At 37.2% G+C, this 14,238-nt stretch overlaps 1 protein-coding gene across 3 annotated transcripts in view; it reads right to left on the bottom strand.

Annotated features, from left to right (window-relative positions):
• The window catches only part of LOC113519916 (uncharacterized), a 126,153-nt gene that overhangs the window by 74,087 nt on the left and 37,828 nt on the right, over positions 1–14,238 (bottom strand). The window contains exon 2 of one of the 3 annotated variants that reach the window (XM_052902231.1): positions 6,147–6,348. The exons of 1 other annotated variant lie outside the window; for it this stretch is intronic. In XM_052902231.1, the coding sequence (XP_052758191.1) occupies positions 6,345–6,348 (4 nt within the window). In that variant the 3' untranslated portion in view covers positions 6,147–6,344. Of the gene's footprint in view, positions 1–6,146; positions 6,349–10,638; positions 11,001–14,238 lie in introns of those variants that run through there. One more of the 3 variants, XM_052902230.1, reaches the window with a different exon arrangement.

The following is a 14,238-nucleotide window of genomic DNA, read 5'->3' as shown; positions in this document are numbered from 1 at the left end:
CTAACAATCCCTTTCCCCCCCTAATTTGGCACGTTTGTAGTCGGAGGTTCTTTTTGTTAAATAAAATCTTAAATTATTTATAATCATACTTTTGTCTCTCGGTTTTCTTTGTTTATGCTATAAAAAGACTGATGTCTATATATTTTTTTTATACAACTTAGAATGGCAAACAAGCTGACGGCCCACCTGATGGAAAGTGGTAACCGTCGCCTATAGACATGAGCAGTACCATGGACATAACAGAGTATACTGTTTCGCCCATGATACCCCCATTCGTTGCCATTCCTGAGGACTCAGGTGTTATTCCTCTGTACCCTGTAAATTCACTGCAATATCCCACCCTTCAAACCGAAACACAGCTTTGCAAACACAACTGTTTCACGGTAGAAACACGAATGGGACAGAGGTACTCGAGCAATCTACTTTTGTACAAAGTCTTTCTATGGTAAATGATGTCTACATGTGGAATGTTTAATTTATGGTAAATTTATTCTCTCACCACATCTTACTTGAACATGGGTGCCATGAATAATTTGACGGCTCATTTACCCATCGATTAGCGGTTGATTATAGTTATTAAGTATTTATACGTACGACTTTACATTTTAATACCAACAAGCCATGTAGTGCAGTGATGGGCACGTTAACATACTATAAGCTGGGGGGAAAGGGATTGTAAGTAATGGAGACTGAGAATCCTTGCGGTTTTCCCTGGAAACTATCGTGGTTAATTCCTGATGAATTCATCATGATGGGCTAACTGGCCTGTTTTCATTCTCATCTATCACCCTTCACTGGTGCTCCGCCAGCGTATCCCGTTAGCGCAGGAGGGGTTACCATACCATTTTCACCCAACAAAAAAACATAATATAAGCTTCCTTAGCTTCCTTGGGAGGTTCTGTCAGTAGTTGCCACGCTCCTAGACTCCCTTAGTCGCCTGTTACGACATTTACGGGAAAGGACGGGATTTTTTTTTAATGGATGATAATGGAATGGTAACCCCACCCGCGCTATCGGTATACACCAGCGGAGCACCAGTGAAGGATGATAGGTGAGGATGATAATTTAGTATTTGAATAGCCCATCGTGACGAATTCAACAAAAGTGTTCACGATGGTTTCCCATTCGTGTTTCAACCGTGAAGAGGTGTTTGATAGGGCATATTGCTTTAAAGGGTGTTATATGGCAATTTACTCCATTGGAATAACACCTTTCCCCAGGAAAGGAGGGGGGGTTCATTAGCGAAACATTCTATGTCCATGACCACACGGCGCAATTCTAAAATAAAAATAGGTAATTTACTAGTAGTATTTGAATAGTATACTTATTAAATTTGAATTCTACGCTCGTATACTGAAACTATGAGTGATTATTAATTCTACATGCCGACTCCTTATTAATTATACTGAAATTAATTTATTTATAATTATGTAGGTATGTATCTAATTATTATGAGTTTTATTAAAATAATACAGTTAAGAATGTCTTAAATATGTGCCCTATTTAACCCTCCGCCAACCGTGTGTTTTTTATTGTACACCGTCAACCGTCACGGACGATATCGTCCCAGACGATAATTAGACCTGCTTAAAGGTAAAGAAAAATTCCAAAAAAATTCCGGGAATATGTTCTAGATTTCTTTTTTCCGTTTCCATAGTTCTTGACTTGAATACTTTGCCCGCTGGTGAAATAAAATTTTGTAACCTTTACAAAAACCGTAATTTCTAAGATTTCACTCAAAAATCGATATCTTGGATTTAAATTAGTTTTGAGAAGAAATGTTTCGGAGGTTTATTCTTCATATAATCGCCTTTCAAAACCTTGCCTGTGAGGTACGCGCGTGTGTAAATTTTTTTAACAGAGGTGTTCGGGGCTCTCTCCTTTATTTTCTTACAAAGATACACGTCAGGTCCAAACTTGGCGCGGACGATATTGTCCTATACGGTTGGCGGAGGGTTAATAAAAGCGTTATAAAGTGTAGGCACGTACTTATATTTAATTAAAAAACCATAACGCATAATCATAATTGGCGCTCTCGAAAAACATCTCGAAGCTTCCACAGTGTCGCCGGTAACGAGTCTTTATTATTAATGGCCAATTATTTTAATTAGTTTGAAACTAATTGAACATGCCACGTCACTGGTGATAGTAACTTTTTTATTTTGTCCGTTGACTTTGTAAAAGAAACTTTAATTGTCCGCTCTATGAGATTGTTAGAAAAAAAAAAAACAATTTTAATGAAGAGCTTATTAACCGTCATGTCTTGGGGGGGGGGGGATTGTTAGTAGTGGAGACTGAGAATCCCATTGCTAGCAATGTACCCAACCAGGTCGATCTCCTCGCTGTTCCCCGTGGAAACTATCATGGTTAATTCCTGATGAATTCATCATGATGGACTAACTGGCCTGTTTTCATTCTCATCTATCACCCTTCACTGGTGCTCCGCCAGCGTATCCCGTTAGCGCAAGTGGGGTTACCATTCCATTTTCATCCACTAAATATATATATATATATATATATATATACTGTAATCAAAATACATAGATATTCTAGTATATTATTCACCCCTAATACTAATCCTCTTTATGGGGAAATATGGGATAATAATAATAATAATAATAATAATAATAAATATACACAAAAAATTAGTATTACAAGAATCAAGTTGAAATAATCAACAATGGTTACAATTCACTCGCATATGAATAAAATGGTCTGTTCTCAGTGAAGCGTTTATAGATAAGACAGCCTATCTAGATATATATGATCTCACGATATCCACTATAGATACCTACCTACAGTGTTACAGTGGTGGTGAACGGCACAGGAAAGTTACACAAACTGCCGTAGAAAGTCAGACATCGCTTTTCCATCAGTGTCTATTTGGAAAGTTACTCGTAAGAGTTTACTCTAAGCCTTTTAATATATTTACTAGCAATGTATAAAATGTGACTAGTTTTTTTTATGGGTGAAAATGGTATGGTAACCCCGCCTGCGCTAACGGGACACGCTGGCGGAGCACCAGTGAAGGGTGATAGATGAGAATGAAAACAGGCCAGTTAGCCCATCATGATGAATTCATCAGGAATTAACCATGGTAGTTTCCAGGGGGAACCGCGAGGAGGTCGACCTGGTTGGGTATATTGCTAGCAATGGGATTCTCAGTCTCCATTACTAACAATCCCTTTCCCTCATAAAATAAATGTGTGACTAGTTAGGTGGGTGTGTATCTTTATTTTTTTTTAATGAGTGATAATGGAATGGTAACCCTGCCCGCGCTATCGGTATACACCGGCGGGGCACCAGTGAAGGATGATAGGTGAAGATGAAGTAGGTCAGTTAGCCCATCGTGACGAATTCAACAAGAATTGTTCACGATGGTTTCTAGGGGGAACCATGTGGAAGTCGACCTAATAGGGCATATTGCTAGCAATGGGGCTGTCAAACTACATTGCTAACAATCCCTCCCCCCTTCCCCCCCAATATGTATCTTGATTATATAGATAGAGCTTCGAGTCTCAAAAACGGGTCATTTAATTTTAGATATAGTACATTTACATAAATACACATAATGTTAACAGAGATTTAAAAGAGTAGGTAAAAATAAACGAAAGAAATAAAAAATAAAATTCAACCAAATTGAGAAACAAATTTTTTTTTTAAATCCGTTCGGTAGTTTGGTTTTGAAATTAAAATAAATGGTTGTGTCACAATTGAATTAGTTTTTTTTTTATGAAACAATCTTTTAACTCCGTGGAATGAAAGTGATAGTGAATGTATCTAATAATGTTATCAACGTATACGAGTATACTGGTGGTCTACCATGAAACGAAAATCCGAATTTTCGGGCTCAATTTCGTGTACCAAAATCGACCCAGTAAATGAAACTTAACGTTTCGTTCATCATAAATCCTATCCTAATGGTCCAGATGAATGATATTTTAACATTTTTAATAATTTTAAACGGCATGTTTTATGTAATTTTAACATCAAATTTCTGTTTCGTTCGCGCCCGAAATTTCGGAAAATATTTCATGGTTGGCCCTCTGATACGTTCTGAAGTTCTACATATTTTATAACGGAGCTCGTGGTATTAATATTTTATCATCTTCACCCTTCAGCCATGTTGGAGCATATCGTCACGTTTTATCACGTTACGCCTCTTGATATTTAATCTAGTGTAAAAATGCCGGTGCGTACAGTTTCATAGTAAACAGGTGGGTGTCAAAGAGTATATAACCGAGGAATAAGTGAACGCACTTCATACAAGCTACGTAAAACGACTCGGTCAGGAATATCTTACCAATCTACACAAAAAATTCTCCTTTTCTTGTTATGTTGGCCAGCTTGATATTCAAAATAGAAACGAATAGATTATAATTATACTATAGTTTGATAGTAGTAACGCGAATCATGTGATAAAAAAAATATATAAATATTGTCTCAAATTGCACGTTCTGATGAACATTTATTTGGCAAAATGAAAACAAAAGATACCATTCTTAAATATAATTATTAATTTATACAATAGTACTTTGTGGTCTCAATTTCGTAAAATTATATCATGGGCGAAACAGTATACTCCGTTATGTCCATGCTACTGCTCATGTCTATAGGCGACGGTTGTCACTTTCCATCAGGTGGACCGTCAGCTTGTTTGCCATTCTAAGTCGTATAAAAAAAAAATATTGACACAAGTTCTCAACGCTTCCCGTAATATCTGGTAAATTTGTAGAGTAGACCTCGTAATAGAATCGGTATTAATTATATACAGTCGTAATTCTTACGTCAAAATAAAAAAAAAAACATATGAAATACAAAGCTAAAACTGCTGTTACACAAGTAGTTTAGATGGCAACCATTTGTATCACATTTGACAGTATCTTTGTTAGTTAAGTTGGCACTATTGTGTTTTCATCATTTAACTAAACGTTGGCATGATGTTTCCTGACCAAATTCATACATTAAAAGCTAGTATGGAATTTACGCAAGGCTGGTAGGTACAGCGTAAAGCGGAGACAGTTGGTAGGAACGACACGTGACGTCACACAGTTATATTGTGCGGAAAATGTGTCTTTAAGACCTACGTACACGTTCATTTTGACGTCAAAGAAGATGAATCAGAAATGTAAATCGTTTGGTCCAGTCTATGTACAATATATTGAATAAAAAAAATTAAGTTGTTCTAAATCTACAAATCTTTTATAACTACATATTTTGTTTCGTCTTCTGAAACAAATTGAATTTCGAATTTGATATGCGACGGCCTGCTCGTTAATTTTACATTATTGGGGGGAATGGGATTGTTAGTAATGGAGACTGAGAATCCCATTGCTAGCAATATACCCAACCAGGTCGACCTCTTCGCGGTTTCCCTTGGAAATTATTATGGTTAATTCCTGATGAATTCATCATGATGGGCTAACTGGCCTGTTTTCATTCTCATTTATCACCCTTCACTGGTGCCCCGCCAGCGTATCCCGTAAAAAAAAAAAAAAAAATACATTATTGAGATATTAGATTCACCTTTTTTTTTCAATGGACGATAATGAAAATATAAAAAAAATACAACAGAATTGAGAATCACCTTTTTTTAAGTCGATTTTTTCGCCATGCGCTAACGGTATACGCTGGCGGGGCACCAGTGAGGGATGATAGGTCAGAATGAACAGGTAGGTCAATTAGCCCATCATGATGAATAAAGCTGGAATTTTACACGATGGTTTCCAGGGGATATTGCTAACGATGGGATTTGTAGTCCGCTTTACTAACAATCCCTTCCCCTCTCATTATTGAGTATTGTATATTATATGTGTTAAATGTTATAAATATTAATCTTTTAATTACACATATATATATATATATATATATATATATATATATATATATATATATATATATATATATATATATATATATATATATATATATATATTGTACTGATGCTTTCCTGGGTGAGCGTTTTTTTTGTTTTTGTTGGTTGAAAATGGTATGTAGTAACCCCGCCTGCGCTAACGGGATACGCTGGCGGAGCACCAGTGAATGGGTGATAGATGAGAATGAAAACAGGCCAGTTGGCCCACCATGATGAATTCACTAGGAATTAACCATGATAGTTTCCAGGGGGAACCGTGAGGAGGTCGACCTGGTTGGGTATAATTGCTAGCAATGGGACTTTCAGTCTCCATTACTAACAATCCCTTTCCCCCCTAGTAATTTTGGTTAAAGTGATCAATTTGCAAGATTTTGACGTAATAATGAACAAACATTGCAGCTTAAAAGCTTGTAATAATGGTATAAAGATGTTTACCAGGAGACTGCGGAGTACGTAGATCTGTTTGTACTTACCTGAAACAAAAGAATATATATATTGTTAGTTACAGTTGTATTTAATTTTTTTTATACAACTTAGAATGGTAAGCAAGCTGACGGCCCACTTGATGGAAAGTGGTAACCGTCGCCTATAGACATGAGCAGTACCATGGACATAACAGAGTATACTGTTTAGCCCATGATACTCCCCATGCCATTCCTGAGAACTCAGGTGTTATTCCTCTGTACCCAGTAAATTCACGACATATCCCACCCTTCAAACCGAAACACAGCCATGCAAACACAATTGCATCACGGTTGTAACACGAATGGGACAGAGGTACTCAAGCAACGACTTTTGTACAGTTTCCCTCTGGTATATATATATATATATATATATATATATATATATATATATATATATATATATATATATATATATATATATATACATCTCTGATGGTTCGTACATCTGAAGTAAATACATGTATTATTAATTATTTATTTATTTGTTAGAATACGGTACAAGATGATAATATTTGTGCTGTCCTAGTATGGGAGGTGGCTGTAGAAAATACATAATAAACAATAACATGTCAACGCGGTTTTTTTTGATGGATGAAAATGGTATAGAAACGGGATACGCCTGCGCTAACGGGATACGCTGGCGGAGCAACAGTGAATTTTCTAGTCGATTATCAACTTTTTAACTATGTAAACAACAAAAACCCAATTAAAAAAAAAAAAACATCATTTATAAGAAAAAAAAAAACAAATAATCGAATAATGACTGTTTAGAGCTTAGATAAAGAACTTTTGTTATTCAACTTGGCGTATTTGGTAAACAGTAAACACAGAAATCAATTAACACAAAAACCTTTTCAGTCTAGTTGTTTGTTTATTTTATTTGCTGTTATTTCGATGAAAAGATATCCAAGTAGGTAGCTACGACAACTGTTTACTAAATATGTCAAGTAAAAAAAAAATAGATGACAGACAGTTTTATTTGGAGTATCTACCTACACAGAGTAATGTCGTATAAATTATTGTGAATCAATAAATTATTCTATTAAAATGCTCTCAAAAATGGAAATGTAATAAAGGAGGTCGACCTGGTTGGGTATATTGCTAGCAATGGGATTCTCAGCCTCCATTACTAACAATCCCTTTCACCCCGAGACAAAACAGTTTAACAGCTAAAATAGGTTTATGAGACGTTTGACGTTATTGTCAAAAAGAGGATATATTTATTACATGGTTTAAAATTTAAGCTTTGCAGTTTTTTTTTTTTTTATTTTAGATTAAGTTTAATAAATTTAGGTGTTTTGTCTACTTTGTGGAGTTTTTCTGCTTTAAGAGCGATCATACTAAAGTGTCAGACGATTATTAAAAAAACATCGAATAATATTCATTCATTTAAAAAGAAATGTTCTGGTAAAAATTTCAACATTTTTAGTTTTTTCAGTCAAAATCCAAACTTTTAGCGACAGCTTAATGGATGATAAACATTTTAGTTCGCTGTTAGGTAAATTTTTAAATAATTGTTTAGAAATATTGGACATTGTTTCGTTATCACACTTTAGTATGAAGTTTATAACGGATAAGTAACTATAAAAAAAAAAGTTATTATAAAACAAACCCATTCGTACGGATGGTTAATTCTAGAAAAGCATTTAAATTTACGAAAATTGAATATAATAGAAGTGTTCGAATTTTTAAAAATGGAACATAATCGTGGTGCTCATGAATGGAGGAGTCGCGTGAACAGCGGCAGTGACCTTGTGGACTACTCGACTGGGCCAGGCTATTGCACCGCACGAGCTGTGTGCCCCCCCACGCTGCCCCCGCGGGGCCCGCACGCAAATTATTGAGCCACCTCCCTCTGCCCGCGCGCCGCTGCACTTCCTTCCGCGGTGTTCGCGGCCTCGCCTCCCCTCCCCGCTCCGCCGCTCGCCCGGGAATTTAGTTTCACTGAGCACCGGGATTGTGTTAGGTTATGATTTATAAGGATAGATGCGGGTTTTGGGACCAGACGAGTAAAGTAGGTTTAATTATAAGCTAGTGTTAGTACGTCGAGTATTTCTATGCATTTCAGTTTGTAGCATTTTGAAAAAAAAAGTTTTGAAAATATGGGCGAAACAGTATACTCTGTTATGTCCATGATACTGCTCATGTCTATAGGCGACGGTTACCACTTTACATCAGGTGGGTCAATAGTACAATATTCGATTATATAGGTACCTGCATACAAATGAATGCAATGTTGTGATTTTAAGTACTTTAAAAGGAGAAAAGTTAGACAAAATATAATACTATATCTTACATAACATCTCTATCCTAGAAATAAAAATAAGTAGTACTTTTTTTTTTTAATGGGTGAAAATAGTATGGTAACCCCGCCTGCGCAAACGGGATACGCTGGCGGAGCACCAGTGAAGCGTGATAGATGAGAATGAAAACAGGCCAGTTAGCCCATCATGATGAATTCATCAGGAATTAACCACGATAGTTTCCAGGGAGAGCCGCGAGGAGGTCGACCTGGTTGGGTATATTGCTAGCAATGGGATTCTCAGTCTCCATTACTAACAATCCCTTTCCCCCTATATAAGTAGTACTGTATTCTAGTTTCATATATATATATGTAGATACAGCGACAGATACACTGCATTTGAATAATATTTTATTATTTTACAAAAACAAAAGAAAAACAGCATCTGTTAAAATCTGTGCTTCCCATAGCATCGACATGGGAGTGAATCCCAGCAATTGTAAAGTCAAATTAGAAATTTCCCCTTTTTTTGTGGCAGTAATAGTTGTGAAATGGATAACTTAATTTCATAATTATGGATAAATTTATGGCAATACTTAACATAAAAAAAAAATACATTAATCTTATTACACAAAACTTATTAACCTATTCAATTAAAAACATATCATATAGGTTTAATATGTCAGTTAAAAAGATAGTTTTTATCTATCTATCCTATTTAAGAGCTGCGCCCTTGTCGGTGGATCTCTTGCCACTCACTACGATTTTCAGCGAGTCTCTTCACCTCTTGATACGACACGACACCAACTCCTTCCTTGATCTGCCTGATGTAACTATGTCTCGGTCTCCCTCTCCCCCTCCTTCCTTCTATCTTACCTTCTATTATAATGTTCAAAAGTTCGTCATGTCGTATCAAGTGTGCCAACATTTAGTTAATTATAGTTTTTATGTTAAAAGTAGATTTAATTTTACAAGCCGTTTATTTTAAAATCTTAGAGAATATTAGGGCATTTTTTTTATAGGTGATAATGAAATAGTAACCCCACCCGCGCTATCGGTATATACCGGCGGAGCACCAGTGAAGGATGATAGGTGAGGATGAAACAGGTCAGTTAGTCCATCGTGACGAATTCAACGAGAATTGTTCACGATGGTTTCCAGGGGGAACCACTTGGAGGTCGACCTGATAGGACATATTGCTAGCAATGGGGCTGTCAAACTCCATTGCTAACATCCCTTTTCCCCCCAATATTAGGGCATTCGTTCATACACGCCAAAATACCAGACTTAGTAAAATGTGTTGAACAGTTTTAAAGTTTCACAAACAAATAATCCACCCGTGCGAAGCCGGGGCGGGTCGCTAGTTATAACTATTTTCGGCATTTCAGATCTCACTCCTTTGCTCGCCACGTCAACTTTCCCACAGTCCATCAATCTCTTTTTTAATTTACTTTTATTACTTAAACTATGGAAAAAAATAATAAAAAAAAAAACACTTAGGCAAGGGAATAAAATGGTAGAGTTCCATTTATCTTGTAAGATTCATTGTATGTATGTACAACTTAGAATGGAGAGCAAACTGATGGCCCTGTGATGGAAAGTGGTAACCGTCGCCTCATAGACATGAGCAGTACCATGGACATAACAGAGTATGTTATACTGTTTCCCCCATGATACTTCCCACGCGTTGCCATTCCTGAGGACTCAGGTGTTATTCATCTGTACCTTGTAAATTCACTGTTATATCCCACTCTTCAAATCGAAACAGCCATGCAAACCTCGTTTGCTTGGGTACCTCTGTCCAATTCGTGTTTCAACCGTGAAGCAGTTGTGTTTGTATGGCTGTGTTTTGGTTTGAAGGGTGAGATATGGCGTGAATTTACAGGGTACAGAGGAACAACACCTGAGTCCTCAGGAATGGCAACACATGGAGGGTATCATGGGCGAAATAGTATACTCTGTTATGTCCATAGTATTACTCCTGTCTATAGGCGACGGTAACCACTTTCCATCAGGTGGACCGTCAGCTTGTTTGCCATTCTAAGCTGCATAAAAAAAAAGAAAAAAAACATCGTTTTGTGTAAATATCTAAATTGGCACAACCATTCTTAAGTAGTATTATAGACTATAGAACTATTTATAAAGCTAAACTAAAATTAAGTTCCTTGTTTGAAAACCGCATATTTCGCGGAGCCGGCCGTCCCACATTTACCTCCCAGAGGACTCGGGGAATGTCACGTTTTTGCAGCCTGTTTTGAATTATAAAACGATCCGTGCAACAGCTGATCGGCGAGGTTGCCGCGCCGCGCCTCCCCCGCGCCTTGCGACGTTGCCGCTACGTGCGAGCCCGGCTCAGAGGCGATCGACCGACTAGCCGACCCCCCTACCACCGGCACACGACATTTTCCGACATCTGCATCTGAAATAGTTATATCGAACCCTTTTCGGTCGAGAATTTTCGTTGCCGTATCTGTTTTCGCGTGTACCTTCTCGTAATGTATTCAGGTTACGCGGTCGGTGTTTTGGACATATAGGTATCTATTGTATTAGAGCATTCTGTGGTACCTAGTCTCTTCTACTAATAGGAAGTGTAACTCGCCTTAACAAGATAATTTTTAAGTATATTTAGTCTCCTATCCGAATAATGGGTATTGGTGACCCGTACGCATGCTAAAGTTAAATGAGTTAAGTGGCCGCTTGAAAATCAGCGCTGTATAGGTACATCTCGCTGGAGGTGTACGTATATATAATAGCAACAGCTGAAGCGGCTCCAGCAACCAGCAAAATGAATTGTTTTTTTCTTTTTTATTGTTGTTTTCTTAAATATTATTAGTGGTAATAAAGACTATCTATCTATCTATCCATGAAAACTAAGGTGTTACACTTCACTATCCTATAATTTGATTACAACCAGCTTGATTTACAGGGAAACGGCGTTGGCACAAGTGCATTATGTACATGAATAAAATCCAATGGAAAAAACTCTCACACGCTTTGTCATTGTTGTTTTCTTCTAATCTATCTATCCATGAAAACTAAGACACTAATGATTACCGCTTGATTTAGGTACTCCATGTTGACTGTTTCTGTTGATTGTTGTCTTTCAGATCAAAGCACAATTTCCGTATTGCTTCATTTAGGATGTATAGGACTGTAGGATTATAATTTTCATTATCTCCGTCTTTGAGGTTACCTGTTTTTTTAGTTTAAAAAAATGGAGTCATTTTAAATTGCCGTATGCCTTCAACTACCCATTTTTTATTATTCTCCATAACAGTAATAGTCGGGGGAAAGGGATTGTTAGTAATGGAGACTGAGAATCCCATTGCTAGCAATATACCCAACCAGGTCGATCTCCTCGCGGTTCCCCCTGGAAACTATCATGGTTAATTCCTGATGAATTCATCATGATGGGCTAACTGGCCTGTTTTCATTCTCATCTATCACCCTTCACTGGTGCTCCGCCAGCGTATCCCGTTAGCGCAGGCGGGGTTACCATACCATTTTCACCATTCAAAAAAAAAAACAGTAATAGTCGAAAAATGCCATTGTATAATCCATTTATTACGATTTATAGAGCATTTATTTATTATTACTATATCAGCATAAATGTTCACTGCTGAACATAGGCCTGTCCCATAAGGAGAGTTTTGGCAGTAGTTGCCATACTTGGCAGGCGAGTTGGCAACCACAGTTACACTTTGATCTTACGCAAAAGGCCGCAGTTTTTTTTTATGAATGATAATGAAATGGTATACGCTAACGGTATACGCTGGCGGGGCACCAGTGAGGGATGATAGGTGAGGATGAAAAGACAGGCCAGTTAGCCCATCGTGATAAATACACTTAGAATTCAGCACGATGGTTTCCAAGGGGGACCACGGGGAGGTCGACCTGTAAGGGTATATTGTTAGCAATGGGATTGATAATACGCATTACTAACAATCCCTTTCCCCCCCAGGCAACCGCAGTTAGGCTTTGGTGACATTTTAAGAGAGACACTGATGCACATTCCTCGACCATTAATCGCCTTTTACGACATCCACGGGAGACGGCTTATTTATTTATATTATTGTTTAATACAATAAATCTTACTTTATCTTCCTTAATGTAATTAATTTTGCTTCCTCCGAATTCAGAGATTTCTTCCGAGTAAAACGTCAGTTACCAGGAACGCTTGTACTCTCAACATTTCTAGTAAAGATATAATGCAAACGTCAGTTTGGAGGATACCCGATAATTTGGCGGATATTGCTACATATATGTTGTATGAGGAAGTCCTTGACCGACTTCTCTGAATGCTCTACAAACCCATATATGATTATTAGGTCACGTCCTTTAAAATTAACGATTTTCCTCTTTTATTTTTGTCCACAGCTCAGTACGCGTGGATTTTGAAAATCCAGTAACCAATTCTAGAAGGCATATCAAGATAATACAAGATTTTAAATAGATTCTTTTTATACAACTTAGAATGGCAAACAAGCTGACGGCCCACCTGATGTAAAGTGGTAACCGTCGCCTATAAACAACAGAGTATACTGTTTCGCCCATGATACTCCCCCATGCGTTGCCATTCCTGAGGACTCAGGTGTTATTCCTCTGTACCCAATAAATTCACGCCATATTCCACCCTTCAAACCGAAACACAGGCATGCAAACACAACTGCTTCACGGTTGAAACACGAATGGGACAGAGGTACTCAAGCAATCGACTTTTGTACAAAGTCTCCCTTTGGTGACTGATAGATTAAAAAATTTTGAGTTAAATCTTCAGGTGCACAACTGTGACAACCACATTTAATTTTGTTTAACAGACATTGCGTGATGCAAAAACAATTGGCAGTCAGACGAAAATTCTAAAAAATATTCTTTTGTCTTCTATTGCTTTCATTAACCCAGGACCCCTCATCAATTTTTATTAAATATCTCTCATACATTCATAGTTACAACTTTATTATATTAGTAATTCAGAAAGGCCTTGACCGACTTACTTGACTTTTTACATATAGGTCAAGTCCTTCAAAATTAACGACTTTTCTCTTCCTTGAGAATTGTTTGTAATATACTAACTTTAGCCTGCAACTTCATACGCGCAAATCTTGGAAGTTACCAATTTTAGAAGACATATCAAGATAATATCAGGTTTTAAATACTAAAGAATTTTGAACTGGATCTTAAGGAACACAGCACTGAAAATCACATGCAATTTTGTGCAACAGGCTATGCGTGATCATGGGTAAAATATAGAGACGCGAAAATTCCATAAGTTATTATGTTGTCTTCTATTCTTCTCAATAAAACTTCTAACATTATTTCTTATTAATTGTCTTCTATTATGTCCACTGCTAAACATAGGCTTCATCTTATTGGGGGTTTAGCTAATAGTTGCCACGCTTGGCAGGCGGGTGTGCAACCGCAATTAGGCTTTGGTGATGTCTTAAAAGGGACGCTGCATATCCTTCGACTATTAAGTTGCTTTAGTGGTCTCTTACAAAACCTACGGTAAAGTAAGGAGTGGCCTATTGTATTCTGGGACCACACGGCAGTGTACAGTCATAATCTAGTTACAATTTTGTTATATCTACCTCAGAACATCTTTTTTTTTATGGGTGAAAATGGTATGGTAACCCCGCCTGCGCTAACGGGATACGCTG

This window comes from Galleria mellonella, unplaced genomic scaffold, assembly GCF_026898425.1.
Source record: "Galleria mellonella isolate WM207_F2 unplaced genomic scaffold, CSIRO_AGI_GalMel_v1 utg89, whole genome shotgun sequence".
NCBI classification, from domain to species: Eukaryota; Metazoa; Arthropoda; class Insecta; order Lepidoptera; family Pyralidae; genus Galleria; species Galleria mellonella.
The sequence above is the reverse complement of the archived record's forward strand: the minus strand, read 5'-3'. Positions and strand labels throughout refer to the sequence as shown.